At 45.1% G+C, this 18296-nt stretch overlaps 1 protein-coding gene across 1 annotated transcript in view; it reads right to left on the reverse strand.

Moving 5' to 3' along the window:
- Window positions 1-3770: 3770 nt before the first annotated feature.
- PNKD (PNKD metallo-beta-lactamase domain containing) overlaps window positions 3771-18296 on the reverse strand; it is a 49972-nt gene continuing 35446 nt past the window's right edge. The window contains exons 2-9 of the mRNA XM_089499512.1: window positions 17798-17913; window positions 15829-15941; window positions 11659-11717; window positions 10345-10437; window positions 9416-9579; window positions 7095-7181; window positions 4217-4332; window positions 3771-3944 (exon numbers count right to left, since the gene is read on the reverse strand). Of these exons, the coding sequence (XP_089355638.1) occupies window positions 3771-3944; window positions 4217-4332; window positions 7095-7181; window positions 9416-9579; window positions 10345-10437; window positions 11659-11717; window positions 15829-15941; window positions 17798-17913 (922 nt within the window). The remainder of the gene's footprint in view (window positions 3945-4216; window positions 4333-7094; window positions 7182-9415; window positions 9580-10344; window positions 10438-11658; window positions 11718-15828; window positions 15942-17797; window positions 17914-18296) is intronic.

Below are 18296 nucleotides of genomic sequence, written 5' to 3' on the forward strand. Positions count from 1 at the left end.
GCATGTTGTTACTGTTTTAATAGCAGCAAGGAATCTGCTTTTTGCTACCCAGGTGTGACCTCATTTATCAATGCTGCCCCCGACCCCCCAAGTCACAATGCCCCACAAGATGGCTCAGTGAGTGCTATACTGCACAGCTTTATTGAGTCTCCATGTAAACATCAGGGAATCACACAGACCTTTACATTTATTTACATAGAATACCCATATTTTTCTTTATTTGTTCACTTTAAGCAGACGCACATCACAAAGTCTGACGTTCCGAGTAGAGCGCAGGGGATAGCGAGATGACGCGCAGGTACACACCTGAATAACGGCACAGAATCATACACAAAGTACGAGACACAGAAAATGCCCAATACATCCCAACCGAATATCGAGACCGTGCTTCGAACCATCGAAACGACCCCACTCGTCATTCCGGAAATTGGGGGGGACTTGGAAGGAGGGCAGCGGGGGCATCAAAGCTAAGGCTTAGTGTCAGAGCTCACATTTCGAAAAAAAAATAATAATAAAAATAAAGAATGTCTCCATAAATAATGTCTTTCTACAGAGAAGCAGTTTGCACCGTTTTTTTTAATAGAAATATTATGGTCACCCTATTTCATTTTAATTAATATTCATTAAAATTTAATTATTTCAATTCATATTTCATTGTTAGAATGTACAATAATTTGCCATACACGTCCCCAGCGTATTCTGCATGGGGCTTCTCAGGTTAGACTGGATACTGCTCAGTGATGCAATGCAAAGGAACCCATGGAAGGAGCACAGGAAGGATCCAGTGTTCGTGTAAATTATGCCTAAAAGACTTGTTACTCTAGACACTCCTCGGAGTCCTGATTAAAGTTTGGGCTCCATCATTATCTATCGGTAAGCGATGAATATTCTGGATTGGTTCCGTTTATTAACCGCCAGTGAGATACGAGCTGGAGCTTAGTAAATGCGGCTCTGGAAATAATCAGCTGTGACTCTCAATCGTATCATCAGTCACGCTTTATTGTTTTAAATCTCACAACAAGCAAGGAAACTCCGTACAAAACCCGCAGGGCTCCCATTAAAAGAGGAGACTCGTCCCTCTACGAGCCGCGGAGTATTCTGGACGGCAGGTCCAGGGGCTCGGTGGCCCCTCCGCCGCGAAACAGGGAGCCAGTTGGCCTCTTGGGCAATCAGTCTCTCTAGAGCGCCGTCATTCAACAGGCTGCTTAAAAGAGAGAGAGCGCCGAACCCCCCCCCCAACCGGCCCACTAACACTATGGAGGGCCGTGCAGAGTCCACCGGTGCCGCACGTCCTTAAAAAGCAGAGCGCTGGGATATGATGTCATAACCAGGGGCCCCAGATTAAGGAGAGTACGGCTGGAGCATTTTGCAATTAACCCATTACTTTCCCCTCCTATCACTCATGTTTCAGTAATAATCACTTTCAAAGCTCCCAACATTTTCATTCAAACAAGCTGTTCCCACCCAATTCAGAAAACGCTAGTTTTGAGAAATTCTGTGTTTATCGCTCATTCCCACTTTAGTCATTTCGACCTTCGGAGGAAAGCTGCTCATAAACAGTTGATCCGGTTAAGAAAATGAATTATTTGTAAAACAAAAATAAGAATAATAATAACACAAATTGCGTTGGTTTTTACCAAGTCTATGAATATTATTTTAACTTGAATTGTTCTGTTTTAGTGTTAAAAGTGGGGAGAACCACGGCGAGTACCACGCGCTGCCGACATAACACCACGTAAAGGCGATATATTAAACACTAGTGTATTAATACCAATTAGTGCAGATTTAAGAACTAAAGCATTTAACCCCTTGTGACATAAACACCCTTTTTCTTCCAGATTTAACAGTATCTTACATGTTGTTTCCGTACAGTACCGTATTGTCCCGATTATAGGCGCACTCATAGTTTGGTACCATTTTAAAGAAATTTTAGTTTTTTTAAAGAAAAAATACAAATTAGTGGAAGGGTAAAAACCGTTATTTTCTCGCTCACTCTGTCTCTCTTTCAGCGAGAATATTGCGGAGAGATTCGAAGAAAATCTTATCTTTCCCGGCAAAACCGTTCTGGCCCTTTTGCTGTCCGGCGGGCATATATCACGGACAGCCTCTCCCCTGTTCCTCCCATAGGGGTAGAGGGTGTGCGCGGAGGCTCCGCTCCTTGAAGGAAGCGCTCCGGGAGCCCTGGTTAACGGAGCCGATACCAGGGAGAAGCTGCGGGAAAGGAGACGGGACGCGAAGGCGGCCGGCGGAGAAGGTAGGGAGACATTGAGAGAAAACGAGAGAGAGAAACAAACAACCGTATTTCCAGGAGACTTGGGACCTCTGAGTCTATAATCAGGACAATACGGTAATTATTAATCAGGTTAATCAGATAATTAGAAGAAAGCCCTGCGCTCAAACTCCCATCACTCTCGGGCGGCAGCAACGGCTATAGCATTCATCAGCCCCAAATACACAGAATACACACCAAAAAACAGTAACCTGGGCACAAATCCCTATGCTTATTTAGACAAACTGAGGTTTTTAGTTTCACTGCAATGGCCATTTAAAGTGGAAGCTCGCCTGCCACCTCACGGCAAACCTTTGGGATTTGGGATAGTGCGCAGGTAACTATTTTTTTGGTGTTTAATAATTAAGATCCAATAATCCGAGTGATAACGGCCATCCGTTGACAGCCGAAGAGCAGGTCTTGCTCTAACCGAGTCTGTGCAGCTATGCAAACACTAAAAGCGACACAATGTCGGCATCAAGGTTTTACCCCAACGACCCCGGATGCCCCAGACGCAGGGACCCGCTTCACATTTTGGGGGGGACGGCATATGTTCGTGTACCAGAGAGAGCGGATAGAATAATTAGTCACCTATATTAATTGTGTACGTGAACTATCAAAAAAAAACAAAACAAGCAAATGTATAGATCAAAACACAAAATGTTTTCTGTCTACAATAAAGAACAAACACACAACATATATATTATTCTTTTGATCTATACATTTGCTATATAAATGTTCTAATGCCAAATCTGTCCACTCCAAACGCCATTTAGGCGACACGATCATTTCTTTTTAGTCTCAATAAATGGTGAAATAAGACAGTCTGAGCTGTGAGCCAAAAGTTCTTGGACGTGCGCGCCGGCGGCTGCCATCCTTGGGTCCGTTCCACTAGTATAGGAATCGTCATGACATTGGGCCTTAATGTGGATAGAGTGGCCCCCGATAATTCTGTCTCCCATGTCAGTTGGCCAGGATTCCCTTTAAATGTTACACTGTATCCCGGTTTAAATTAGCTTCTTGACCCGTAAAACTCTTGCCCCGTCTCCGAGACGATTGGTTCTCTTATTTGGCCCAGTATGATGTATGTTGTATACACAGCAGTTTAATGTATTAAGAACCCAAGTAAGCGTGAATTATAGGATTATACAGGAATTTAACCCACGAGCGGAGTCAGTATTGCTGCGTTTTAGTGCCATCTGAACCCAAGCGCGATGCGGGTTAAAGATTCTCGACAATTGCCGGGCTCTCCCATGAGAATTGAAATTATCCAGATTGTCCGCGATAAACGTTCTCCGTGACATCTGAATTCCGGAAGCATTAAGAGGTACATTGACTGTGTAAAGGTGGTGGGCAGGAGGAACAGGGGAACGTCACCGAGACGCGGCCATTTCCACCTCTTTACACACATGGAAGCGAAAGAAATAAAGTCGGGGCGGGTAAACCGTGAGGGATGTTTCAGGACACGGGTTCCATGTTTATTGTCGGGCTGCGGGGAGGACTATCTTCCTTTGAAGAGGTCTTTTCTCCTCCGTACCTCCTCCAGAATTCTGGCGCGGAAGTGACTCCAGTCTTCGTCGGCGCCTCTCTGGAGGTCCATTGCCAGATGCAGGTCTCTGCAGTGCGTCCGCATGAACGGGTTATATTCCTTCTCTTCTCCGAGCGTTGATGGACACTGGAAGGTGGAGGGTAAGGAAAGGATCATTGGATAACCCGGGCTTCATTATAAGCAGGGGTTCTTAAGGTAAGTTGATGTTTCTTTAGACATTATCGGGACTTTTAGGGCTGTAGAACCCTGAGATCCCCTCATACCCAGCAAACATTCTGACCTCCTAAAAGAGAGGGGCATCAGGAAAGGGAATAGGGACACAGGCATTTGGATAACAGAGGGACTGGTTCTCCTAAGCAGAGGCACTTGGGAGGTATGCCAAAGTTGCTTATTCTCACCGTGCATTTTTTCGCTTGTCGGTTCTGTAGAACCCATTGAAACTTTCTGTCCCGAGCAGCGTTGTCGGGCTCCACCGCGGCTGCAAAAGCCAAATTGTCCGCCGCATACTCGTGGCCTAGAGAGAAGAAGCAAACAGGCGTCAGCGGACGGTGTGCAAGCGGGTCAGCCGTGGGGTACGATACAATTACACATTAAACACACACACACTCTAACACCTTATACACACACAACCGAACACCATACAATCACACATATACACATATGAAGACAGCCACTCTAACACTAAATCTTTACTATAGAGATCAATACTGTTGGTATAATTATATTACGCAGCGATATCAGACAGGTGCTTTACCCGCTTTGCCAACTACGGGGCTCACGCACGGTTGGCAATCTCAAGAGTAAAAGGGATCTGTAATGTTCTAGGCTATCAATGAGACACATTCTTACACCAACATATTAGAGAATCGCTAGCGTTAGAGGCTCACGCGCCGTCCCCTAAAACAACGCAGGGGGAGCCCAGGAAGCGCCTTACAACTTCCTGCTGGACAGGAAGGACTCCGACGCCATCTGCATTGCGTATTCATGGGAAACGAGTGAAAATTTGCATAAAAAAAGACTATTGATCTGCTTTGAAAAATTGAAATCTGAATAAAAAATGGATCGCTAATTAAAAATGATAACGACACAAGCGGCAGATGGTTTTCAGCGCTGGATTTAATTATTGCTTTATTTCACACGTGACCATCCCCCGAAGTATATTAAGTACAGTCTAAATAAGCTCAATTTAATTAATTTGTTTGATTATTATGGGGGTTTGTTACGCACAAATTAAATCTCGGGACTGGGGTTTGAAACTTGAGAGGGTGGTAGAAAAGTAGAACAGCCTCTCAGTAGAAGTGGTAAAGGGATAGGCATATGGGTTCTCAATCTCAAGACATATTTGTTATCCACAGCTTTAAACCAGAAGGCACAAAAACCCGCATATTAACAATTAATTCAATCAGCTGTCAGTCATCTCCCAGACGTCGGATATAATGATAATTCCCATCTGTCACCCAGAAAAATCTGCTCTCCTGCCGAGGCCGCCGAGATTACCCAGAGGCGGAAACAATTAGGACTCCCGTTATTCAGGATTACTTACATTGTTTCACTTTAATTGAATGAGCGAGGAAACATCATTCTCGTGTTTTATCTTCATCTAACAAGTTATATATATCACAAGGTTCTTATGAATGATACAAATCACACGTATTGTCGTCTCCCCATAATTAGGACGGGAATGAAAAAAAGACAATAAGGTGCCAATGCATTGTAAATGTCACAGAGGAAGTATTTCATCAAAGGGGCGTCTGTCGTTCGTAAAAGAGCAATAATAAAATATAAAAGGGGCATTAATCAGAAAGGGCAAGCGCACGGATCCACGGGGGGGGGGGGGGGATGAGGCTAGCGGACAGAGACAGGACTTCAACCATTTGTTCCGGGACACGCGTATTTGTCACATGTTGCTTATTGGTACATGTGAAGTGCTGCCCCCTGCAGTATGTGAGCGGTATGAGCTCACAGAAATGAGTTTTCTACACAGTTATACCTCCTACGGACTGCAGGGGGCAGCACTTTAAATGCACTTATAGCCACTTTCCTAAATCCTTGTCTGCCTTTGTTTCTGAAACCTGCGCCTCCTGCCCTGACCTTCGTTCCTGCGTCTGGCCTCCTGCCCTGACCTTTGACTTTCCTGCGTCTGTCCTCATGTCACCGCACCTTGGTCTCGAAACAGGGAATGGAATATTAGAAGTTGCCCCTGCAGAGCTGCCTTGATACCCCCTTGTTTTTTTAGTCCCAGAATACGAGTGATAATTTCCTCTGCGGCGTGTCAATCGAAACCGTTCCCCATCTTTCTCGTCGATCCGAGTCACAGATGTCTTTTCCTGGCAGAAAACCCCCCGGATTCACTTAATGAACATTTTATGCCAAACGAGCGTGATCTGATCTCTGATTTGTTTTTTTTTGTTTTTTTGTGGGGGGGGGGTATAAGGGCAAAAACACCATATGGAGGTAGAAAAATGGATGTAAAAATATGGAAAGGCAAATTTATATATATTTTATATCGTTTTATGTGTTAACCTGTTTTTTGCTGGAGGGACTAGTTTAGCAAATCATCTGAGATAAAAAAATTCCTGAAATCAGCACCGAAACCCCCATCAGATAACATTATTTTCATGTTTATCTGCATGAACCTGGAGGAGTCTTTTGGATCAGCAAACACAACGTGCCATTGGAACACAGGAGTGATGGGAGTGATAAAGGGCCATTGGAACACAGGAGTGATGGGAGTGATAAAGGGCCATTGGATCACAGGAGTGATGGGAGTGATAAAGGGCCATTGGATCACAGGAGTGATGGGAGTGATAAAGGGCCATTGGATCACAGGAGTGATGGGAGTGATAAAGGGCCATTGGAACACAGGAGTGATGGGAGTGATAAAGGGCCATTGGGACACAGGGGTGATGGGAGTGATAAAGGGCCATTGGAACACAGGAGTGATGGGAGTGATAAAGGGCCATTGGAACACAGGAGTGATGGGAGTGATAAAGGGCCTCTGTACGCCTATGAAGAGATTCTATTAAAAATAATGTTATTTTAATGGACAAAATGTGCTTTTCTTTCAAAAACAAGGAAACAAGTGACCCCAAACCGTTCAGTGTGGTGCAGATAACGGGGGTCGTTGGGCATTTCCCACTCCCTGCAGAGTGGTCGCAGCACCTGTGGCGTGACGTTCCAATGCGTTTCGCTCGGTTTCCTTCAGGGGTCAGTAAAGCTCCATTCTTACTGTTCCGAGACATGAAGGCGATAGAAGACGTCTCGTGTTTTACGTACCAGGCCACAGTAAAGTGCTGTCACCAAAGGAAGCCACGGTATCCAGCGACGCCAGCATGGTCTCCGCCGACCCCTCGAACATCCTCCCTGCAGAAAGAGGAGACAATGAGCCCAGGGAACGCAGACCAGCAAGCCTGGTCCAAAGAGAGCGCGCTCGCTCTGCGTGACACCACCGCCTGGCAGGGTCCGCCATCAGCGGGGTGGGTGAGCAGCAGCCATGGCAACAAAACCAAATGCATTCGCTCTCAGAGCCGAGGGAGGGCAGCGTCTTTTGTGTCGTCAATGAGGATATTCTGGGCGGACGGCAAGAGCCGAGCGGTTATTATCTGCTGTCTAATTCCATGTTTCTATCTCAGCCGCAGCCTGGTTGCTGGTGGTCTGCAAAACCTTAGCTGGCTGGGTGGTTAGTGGTGATGGGAATGGTAACCAAAATGACTTAGCCCACTAAATGCTATCTGCCCCTGAGATACTATCACCTAGATATTAAATGGACTAGACTGTGTTTTAAAGGTGTAGTGGATCCATGACGCTGACTCTCAGCAGCGGCATGGAGAGACATGAAATCTAAATGTTTTTAGGAGGGTCCTCGTGTTCTAAACAAATGCACACGACCACCGATTAAACCAAACCTGTGGCTTTTAACGCAAAAAAAAACAATTAAAGTAAAGCCTAACCCTGATTCCTAGTGCGAGTGTCTATTAAATATCTCATTTTTTTCCAAACTGTTTTTTTTAATCCAGAAAAAAATGAAGTTTTGGGGTACCAGATGATTGTAAGGCTCTCTGGCTCTTTGTGGAGCAAGCGTCCTATCACTCCTAGTCAGCCGGCCAGCTCTGGTTTACGACAATCCAGCCATTTAAATGATATTTCAGCAGCTCTCAGCCGTACGCACATCGCGACGTTCCGTTTGATTAAAGTCTCAATTATTCACTGCAGACCCTGAAGAGGAAGACTCTAAGCCCCTGATTTAATGCTCATTATTGCAGAATGCCGAAGCCGGCGCTCTGTAGGAGGGAAGATGATGAGAAACAGCTTAGATCCCTTCCAGCAGCCGAGCGATTTCAGTATAAAGGAGAAAAGAAAAAAAAACAAATCAGCAAAGCTCGATGAGATTCGAGGGGGGGGGGGCAGCGGATAGACGACAGAGGCTCCAACAATAAATGGCCTCCTACGATGCTTTCCATTCGGGATATCGTGAGCCGACGGTCATTGAGCCTTAACCCCATCACGATACACTATCTGCATTTAGACTGTAGCTGGTTCATTAACAAAAACATTGTATCAAACTGCTATCCAATCAGAGAAGCCTCTGAAATCATGAAATGATCATTTTAATTATAATATAAGGATTTTAAATAAAAATACTATTTTTTATTTTCTATTTGTTTTTTTTTATTACTTTCTATTTATTTTGTATTATTATATATATATATATATATATATATATATATATATACACACACATACAGTATATACACATACAGTATGCGAGTATATATGTGAGTAAATTATATATATATATATATATATATATATATATATATATATATATATATATATATATATATATGTTTCCTCCAGCAGATGGCTGCTCCAGTTATGGGGCAGCTGAAGGAAATTGCCCCGGCTTACTTGCCTTTGCCCAGACTGGCCTAATCAAGTATTAGCCAAGTTGCTTTTTTTATAAAAAAAAATTAAAAAAAAAAACCTTCAAGACGAGGATGCTGGTTTACAAACTGGTTCTGGCAACACAAGAGGCTAGATTTACATCGTAAACCGAATTAAGACGTCAGAAATTATATATAAAGATTAATTCCCGGGGCAAACGTTAAAAAAAGAGATCTTATCTCCATAGCAACCTATGGAGATTTCCAATCGACAGGAACATTCCGAGGTGAATCCACGACATTTAGAACCTCGCTAAATACTTTGCTTTATTCCCAAAATCTTCTGCAGGAGAAGCTGTTCGTAATTTACTGGAAACTAAGAAACTATCAATAAAAAAATGAAGTGTAGATGTATTTTATTTCTACTTCATCTCCTTCACTTGGTTTGTAGAAAAATATATTTGTATTATTATGTGTTGTTTTATATAGCGCCATCATATGCCGCAGCGCTGTACAATGGGTTAAAAAAAAGTAGTATAGAACATAACTATTTGACTTCCAGGAGGGTCCTGCTCAAAAGAGCTTACAATCTAGAGATAGTTATTCAATTCTTCAAAACGCCCGACAGTTAAAGGGAAATAATATAGAGTCCTCTATAGAACGCAGGGCAGAAAAAAAGTGTAAAGAAAAGAACGAGGAAAAGTCGTCACTCACCACAACCGGCAAGAAAGAGCAGATCTCCCGAAAAAAGGCAATCCGGTCCGTCTCCGGACTTTCCATCCAAGACGTAAATCATGTGCCCCACGGTGTGGCCCGGGGTAAAAAAAGCCTGGAACTGGAGCCTCCCGACGGTTATATGTTCCCGGTCTGAGAGCGGACTGTGAGGAGATGACAAAGGAATTATTATTATTCATAATAAAGGACCATATGCCGTAGCGTTGTACAATGATGACAAAAAGGAAAATATAAGGTAGAAAATGATTTTTTTCTATTTTTAAAGGGTTTTCTTTTAGAGAAGGAGACTTTTTTTGGGTCCTTAAGATAAAATGTATAAGATTAGCGCCTTGCCGAGCATCGGCATTCATTCTGTTATAAATACATATAAAGAGAATCTAGAGAAGAAAGAAAGATGTAAATTACAGGCGTCTCGGAGGCTCCGGGAATCGTTACTGAAGCTTCATGACAAGATGTCAGCCTACATTGTATCACAGATGTCTGGGTTTTATGTTCCCAGAATACAGACGTTTTCTTAAAGCTTGGGGGTTTTCATAGAAACTCGACAGATCGGCCCCATTCGGCCCCTTTTTTCCTGCTGTAAAGACTCAAATCTTAGTCAGTCGTTGGTCTCGTCTTAGATTCAGGAGCCGTATGTCTATCCCATGCATGTTTAATACCCTCACTGTATTACCTTCTACCACTTCTGCCGGGTGGCGGTTCCATTAACTTACTACCCCCTCAGTAAAGGAAAGCTGCCTAGGTAGGATACGGGGAGACAAATGGACCATCTCAACCAAAGGACATGACCTGATAGAGTGCACATGCTTTTTTTATAATATTATTATTCAGGGTGGGCCAGTAAGGGTTAAAATGAGACACTGATTGGGGGGTCTCTAGTTGTAGCCCCAGTTCCTGGTGTCACTCACTGGGTAAGCTCTGGAATGTCATCGTTGGCGCTCCCGTACACGCGGCAGGACTTGTACTGCTTCTTCAGCGCCTTGTTGCCTCCGCTGTGGTCCCTGCAGAAGGAGACCATAGTCGAAAATTAGTAGTAATTATTAAATTAAGCTTAAAAAAAACAGGGTTTCTAAACCATAGAAAGGGCATTTTAAAAAAATACATATATTTAAAAATTAGATTTTTTGCTACATTTTATTAATTATTATTTTTTATTATTTAAATTATAGGTCACTTCCCCCCCTTTTTTGTGACATTGTGTATTTTTTGTTCAAACCAGGTTGGACCTAAAAGGTTTCTTGAAATGAGCGACCAGACTTTGTTTCTAAATACTCCAGTTATTAAATGTCCGCGATCTTCAGATCCAAGCGAAGCTCTTCGGACAGACCCAGGGCTCGCATTAACTGTAAACGGGCTGATGGGAGTTGTAATCCCACAACGGTTTCTTCGATGAGATCAGAGCCTCCACTTTAGGATGTGAATAGGAGAAAAGAAAACGCGCTACTATGTGATCTCATTTTAGAAACGTGTTTTGACAAATGTGTTTATTTAGGAGAACTGCCCTTTAATTTATTGTCGGCGGGAACTCGTGTATTTGCCTTCCCCGCAACCACAATCCACGAAGCTCCAGCGTCTTTCCGGAGCCAAGAAGATCTACAGGACTTTCCAGTTCTTCTGATGCGATAGAACCCGACCATGACTACCCACACAGCACAAAACACCTTTTATTAGGAATTTACCCCACATTAAAGCGTCATACACTTTTTTGAAAGGGTATGTGGCCCTAAGAGATGCCATCAGAAATCTTGGGGGACAATACAAACCTAAAGGTGCTGCCCGGGTCCCAAAGCCCAAAAAGGTCCAGAGATGGACCAATGAGAGGGCCCCTCGTCGGATCAGGGAGGGCCCCATATCCCCCCGATGGCAGCTCTGGGGGTCCTGCTTATGGAATCTTATGACATGTGAACAATGTGGATGTAGAATGAAGAATTAAAAGTTCCCAGGATGCCTCATTCTGCCCCAGCATGCTGGGAAACAGAACTTACTTCTTGTAATTGGATATGTATTGCTGCCCCGTGGCAATTACAATTTCTACCCCCTTCTCTTGCATGTTGAGTTTAAACCCATTGCAAGAATTTTTTCTCACGCCAGCGCCCGATAGGTTAAACCTTTTCATGCCAGTAACATCATGTAGTAAGAGCTGCCCCGGGGGCAAAACAGTCAAACATTAAACAGACAAATTAGCGACACGGAGCTGAATTCCGGAGACCGCTGAGGCTTACCAGTGCTTGTGAGTGCAGAGGATCGCCTCGAGAGTCGCTCCTTCCCGGTCCACGTACCTCTGGGGGGGGGGGGGGGGGGGGGGGCAGATAAAACGGATGATCACATTACTCAGTAACAGAAAAGAAACCAAAAACAATGAGATTATTTCACTTAAAGGGACACTCCAGCCATCATATGCACTTTAAAACATGGCGCCCCCCCCTACAAACGCATGTATGTAACACTTGCCCCTCCCCCCCGGTATTTTCCGGGCACTAGACGTGTTCGGCCGGACATGTTTCTCCCTAAGCGCGACGTGCTTACTGCCCCCCCCCGAACGCTGCGGGTCTCTTCAGTGCATGCATGGAAAAGGTTCCCATTGATATTAATGGGCGCACTATCCGGCCACTGATTGGATGCTTCAAGCAGCCAATCAATGGCAAGAAAAGGCAGACCGTGGAGGAAGAGGAGGGCAGGCAGCTTCTTTGTTCGGTAAATGCTTTAATACGCATTCTTATTAGCGGAGAGAAAGAACGGTATCTCGCACGTATAACTGCTGCCAGACTCTTGGGGTAAATGGGCAGATTTTCAGGGATTTTACCCCAGTTTCAGGTTCTCAGGGTGAATGGGGCAGATGCTGGGAGTCTGGAGACGACTCCTCCGCATTCCCCTCTGATTTAATGCTATCCGAGCATCCCCATTGGTCCTCATCTCCCTGCTATATCACAGCTGGCATCCCTGCTTGAATACAGGTGACTCCGGTCAGAATATCTCTCCCTCCTGACCAGTCACGGTTTCCATGATGATCTTATTAGAAGCACTTGGCTGACGACATTTGTAAGTTCCTGCAATAGTCTGCAAGTGTTGGGCTATTAAACAGTTAATATTTATTTTTACTGATTTACGGGAAGAATCTGCCGGCCTCCGTACGACACAAACAGCTGCTCAGCGTCGGCGAAACCATTTTTATCAATTCCTTCCCTGCTAGGATCGGGTCACGAAGCCAGACTTTCCTCGTTTGTTTCATCGCTTTATTTAATGTTTTTAAAAAGAATTTTAATGCAGGGAGCGAAGCTCTTGGGTTCCTAATCGCGTCTCAGCCGCCAGGAACAAAGAACCTTTCCTCCCCGAGAAGCATCTTTTCAAACCATTGATCTTTTTATTATCTTCGCACATCCCCCCCCCCCCCCCACCGCGGACCATGACTGCCCTTCCATCCGATTAACCGCTTCCCCGAATATTCACTAATGTTCAAAAGTTTGGGGTCACTGAGCTGTTTTCATGGAAAAGAAGGAGATTTCTGGCTGTAACATAATTACAGAAAGGGTTTCTAACCATCAATTAGCCTTTTATACTTAAACTTGGATCAGCAAACACAACGTGCCATTGGAACACAGGAGTGATGGGAGTGATAAAGGGCCATTGGAACACAGGAGTGATGGGCATGATAAAGGGCCATTGGAACACAGGAGTGATGGGAGGGATAAAGGGCCATTGGGACACAGGAGTGATGGGAGTGATAAAGGGCCATTGGAACACAGGAGTGATGGGAGTGATAAAGGGCCATTGGAACCCAGGAGCGATGGGAGTGATAAAGGGCCATTGGAACCCAGGAGTGATGGGAGTGATAAAGGGCCATTGGAACCCAGGAGTGATGGGAGTGATAAAGGGCCATTGGAACACAGGAGTGATGGGAGTGATAAAGGGCCCCCATACATTTGAACAGTAGTGTACATGAGAAAATATATATAGTGACAGCTGAGAGGTCCCTTGACATTTTTTGTGGGGTCTGCAGAATCCCCCCACGTGCATTTGCTTCTCTTCCCACCCTCGGTTACTTGGCTCGCCAAGTGATTTATTTATTGCCTCTGAGCGCAAAAAGCATCCCAACTGATTCTGAAGCAGCAGAGGGAGTAAAATGTAAAACCAAAGGGAAGGCGTCCTGTTGCAGCTCAGGAGCTGCAGCTTCTCCTTAATTACTGTTTTTTTTTAAAATTTGCTAGGCTTAAAAAAGTACTTTTTCAGGAGGCTGCTTTCATTTATAAAGCCGTTTCCTGCTGTTTCTATACACATTATCAGAGCTTTTAGGGCGATACCCTCATACCCAGCAAACATTCTAACCTCCTAGAAAAGAGGGGCATCAGGGGAGGAAAAAAAGGACACTTTATGCAGGCACATGCGCAGGCACTAGGCTAAACTATTGTTCATCAAGGTCTTTCCTTTCTGCGCTCCCAGGCTCTGCTCTCTTTCATCATTATCTCCGTCCGCACCCTGTCCCCCCAGCAGTTAATTTATCACAGCCTCCCTTTCATGCGCGACTCGGTGGCAGGGCTCCTTCCTGCCTCCCGTGGGCCGGTGCCTTGTGTTTATTCTGATTTAACTTCTTGGATAAAAACTACAAAGCCGGGATGGGAGGCACCATCGCTCGGGTCCATCCAAAAATAACAACGAGGCGCAGACAGCCGGGGTGTCACTCAACGGAGATCAGAGGACCGGAAACTGGGGGGATCCGATCGAATGTCACCACTTCCTCATTCGCCCGCAATTACGGAGGGTCCCGGGGGGCATCAACCAATGGGGTTACAACACTCAGGAGAGTCAATGGCCTCCTGCAGCTCTCACTATGAAACCTGCGGCTATTTAAAGGGACATTTTACTGCGCATGACCGCCGAGAGGCCCCTTTAAATTTCCACCGTGTCCCTTTTATAAATGCACGGAGGGGTTCTGCCAACCCCCCCCCCCCAAACTAATTGCATTCTACCGCCGGTCATTTCTGCGTTGGCTCAGCGAGTGTTGCCAACAAAAATCATTGGGCTGCGGAGCTCTGGGGCTGCAGCTTCTACTAAAAAGGGCAGCCTGGAACACGAGGGCGTCTCTTTAAAGTGATATTAACCCTTACTATTTTACATGTAACATACATGTGGCATTGTGTGGCTATACTTATTACAGATCGCGGGAATTGCAGTCTAGGCGATGGCTGAAGCGCTAATAGTTGTCCGCGTCGGCCCTATGGGGGAATCTTATGTGCCCAAAGGGTTAAATGCATCGGCCAAAGCAAACAGGATTTTTGTCAGCGGGAGCCGCTCGCTTTCCCTTTTCTCCTCGCCGCTGCGTGAGATTTTCCGAGCTCTGAGCTTTGAACTCTATTGTTTCCCGAAACGCTAAAGACTGGGATTAAAAACAGATATTTTAGCGAGATCCGTTCTGGGATCCGTTCCCAAAGCCGACGCGCAGAAGGTACCCAAACCCCGGGGCGTTCGATGGGGCAGCGGGGAGAGCGCGGAGCTCGGGATAATATCCCCCAGGTATCCAACCGCGTCACGCTAAAAAACGCGGATTATCTCTTATACCGAGATCACCGGATTCTCGGGACTTTTATCTAAATTCTATATTCTCCAAGTTATTGTGACTTTTGGTAACTTTAATATCACTTTGCAGCAATCTGTTCATGAATTTATTTGGTCCGATTACCCGTTTCATGTGAATCTGGTACTACGGAGCAGGAACATCGATGCAAGTCAAGAAAAAATGGACCGACGTAACTCCATAATCCCCCGGAGCAGGGAAGATGCTAAAATCGGAGGGCGATATGGAGCAGCGTTACAGTTAGGGGCTAAAAACTATAATAATAATAATAATAATAATAATATTAGTTAATATAGAAATCTGCCCCTGTGATTTCCCATCTGGATTATTGCAACTGCCTATTAACTACTACTAATAACACTAATAATACTACTAATAAGAATAATTATTTTTTCTTTATTTTTATTAAATACAATTTTTTGGGGCAATTAGTGATGATCCACATCTGCTGCCCATTCAGACCGCACTGAAGCTTCCGCTTATGAATAATTCAGTTTCCGGGACTCCCGATATCGTCAGAAGAAAGCTGTTAGCTCTCTATTTTGTCAATTATGCACCATATTTCCTCTTTGCTTTAAAAAAAATAAAGTTTTCTAGAAATTATTATTTTTTTCCCTTTTTCTGCATTCTGAGACCTCCTTGGCGCCTTCAGATCTAAACTGCGTCTCTTAAGGAAATAGCCTGCTGTAAAGACTCAAACCTTAGCCATTGGACACACGGTACGTCCCCCAGTGCCTTGTGGGTATGTTTTTATCACGCCTCTATTGCTAAGCACACACGGTAAGCGCAGCCCGGACACGCGGGGTAAGGCGGACGATCTCACCTGAACCGCGACAGGATCGGACGGATCGACGGCTACGGCCGCGTTGGACGCCGTGTCAATAACCAGGTAACTGTAGTTATCGGACAGCACAGGAATGGGCACCACTTTAACCCCTGAAATACAGACACAAAATAACACAGCACAGAGTTAGTGTCCAGATATAACGCCAGCTGGCAGATGTTCGGTGCGGGGGTCCTGTCCCTATCAATGTCCTGTCCTGAAATATCTTGCAGGCAGCCTGAATTAATCAGGGGAGAAATAACTTAATGGGGAGGAATAATCATGCAGCTCCTGAGAACAGAATGATCCAGCGCATTCCTCCACCCCCCCTGCCTTTCCCGGTGATCCAGTGCATTTCACCCCCCCCTTTCCCGGTGATCCAGTGCATTTCACCCCCCCCCTTTCCCGGTGATCCAGCGCATTTCACCCCCCCCCCCCGTCTCTCCCGGTGATTCAGCGCATTCCACACTGAACAAAAGGTGATTGAGAAGGAAGTAGCTGGAAAAAAAGACGCTATCTTAAGTAAACTTGCAAAGTGCTGAAAACTCGTTAGTATTTCACCCGGCGGGGCTTTCCCCTCCCTTTGGATCTCTTGCTCTTCGATGTTTCCAAATTGATTGCGGTTTAATCAAAAGTCATGGTTACCGTAGAAGTAATTATTTGCATGTCTTGTGATTTAAAACTTCTCCCCGAACCAAACAGGTCTAACAAGAGATTAAGAGCTTTACAAGCTGCAGCAAAAACAGAGTATTAACAACGTAACCGGCGCCTGCAATACAGCCCCAAAAAGCCACAAACGTGCGAGTCTACCCACTGGGGGTTATTACTGTATACAGCGCTGGGGGTTATATTACTGTATACAGCGCTGGGGGTTATATTACTGTATACAGCACTGGGGGGTTATATTACTGTATACAGCGCTGGGGGTTATTACTGTATACAGCGCTGGGGGGTTATATTACTGTATACAGCGCTGGGGGTTATATTACTGAATACAGCGCTGGGGGTTATATTACTGTATACAGCGCTGGGGGTTATATTACTGTATACAGCGCTGGGGGTTATATTACTGTATACAGCGCTGGGGGTTATATTACTGTATACAGCGCTGGGGGGGTTATATTACTGTATACAGCGCTGGGGGTTATTACTGTATACAGCACTGGGGGTTATTACTGTATACAGCACTGGGGGGTTATATTACTGTATACAGCACTGGGGGTTATTACTGTATACAGCACTGGGGGGTTATATTACTGTATACAGCGCTGGGGGTTATTACTGTATACAGCGCTGGGGGGTTATATTACTGTATACAGCGCTGGGGGTTATATTACTGTATACAGCACTGGGGGGTTATATTACTGTATACAGCACTGGGGGGGTTATATTACTGTATACAGCGCTGGGGGTTATATTACTGTATACAGCACTGGGGGGTTATATTACTGTATACAGCACTGGGGGGGTTATATTACTGTACAGCGCTGGGGGTTATATTACTGTATACAGCGCTGGGGGGTTATATTACTGTATACAGCGCTGGGGGTTATATTACTGTATACAGCACTGGGGGGTTATATTACTGTATACAGCGCTGGGGGTTATATTACTGTATACAGCACTGGGGGGTTATATTACTGTATACAGCGCTGGGGGTTATATTACTGTATACAGCACTGGGGGGTTATATTACTGTATACAGCACTGGGGGGTTATATTACTGTATACAGCGCTGGGGGTTATTACATTTCCATGACCCTGACATAGTGCCGTCGGTGTACTCTGAGCTCATACACTTCCAGGGGAAGCACCTGTCGGCTACTGAAGACATCTGGAGCCTCCGAGGACCCCCCGCGTCTTCTCTCTATAGCAGGAAGAATAAGAATAACCCTGTTCCTCGGCTCCACGTGCAGAAGTGCATGCCATGCGCGGGGACAGCGACCGGTCAGCGCATGCAGCCACTCACCGCTGAAGACGATGGCCTGCGTGGACGAGTGACCGTGAGGATACCGCTCTCTGGCCTTCTTCAGTTGCCGTTTGTAGAATAGGTAGCCCAGCTTGGTCCGCGTGTACAGACTGTAACTGCAACGCGGAAAGAAGGTCATTAGCAACAGAGAAACAAAACAGCTTCTAAAAAACGTATAATCAGTTTAAACAGAACATTTTCAGTCATACCACCCAAGTGTCCCTGTTTAGTTTGGCCAGTCTCTCTTTCCTCCCCTGATGCCCCTCTTTTCTAGGAGGTCAGAATGTTTGCTGGGTATGAGGGGATCGCGGGGTTCTACAGCCCTAAAAGCCCCGATAATGTGTATAGAAACAGCAGGAAATAGCTTCATATTTTAAATTCCAAGTAAATCAATTTTTAAAGAGACAGGGATTTTAAGACCCAACCCCCCCACATCTCCTGCTGTAAAGACTCAAACCTTAATCAGTGGTTGGTCTCGTCTTAGATTCAGGAGCCGTAT

This window comes from Sceloporus occidentalis, unplaced genomic scaffold (assembly GCF_023333645.1).
Source record: "Sceloporus occidentalis isolate IW3139 unplaced genomic scaffold, rSceOcc1.0.p SCAF_136, whole genome shotgun sequence".
NCBI lineage: Eukaryota > Metazoa > Chordata > Lepidosauria > Squamata > Phrynosomatidae > Sceloporus > Sceloporus occidentalis.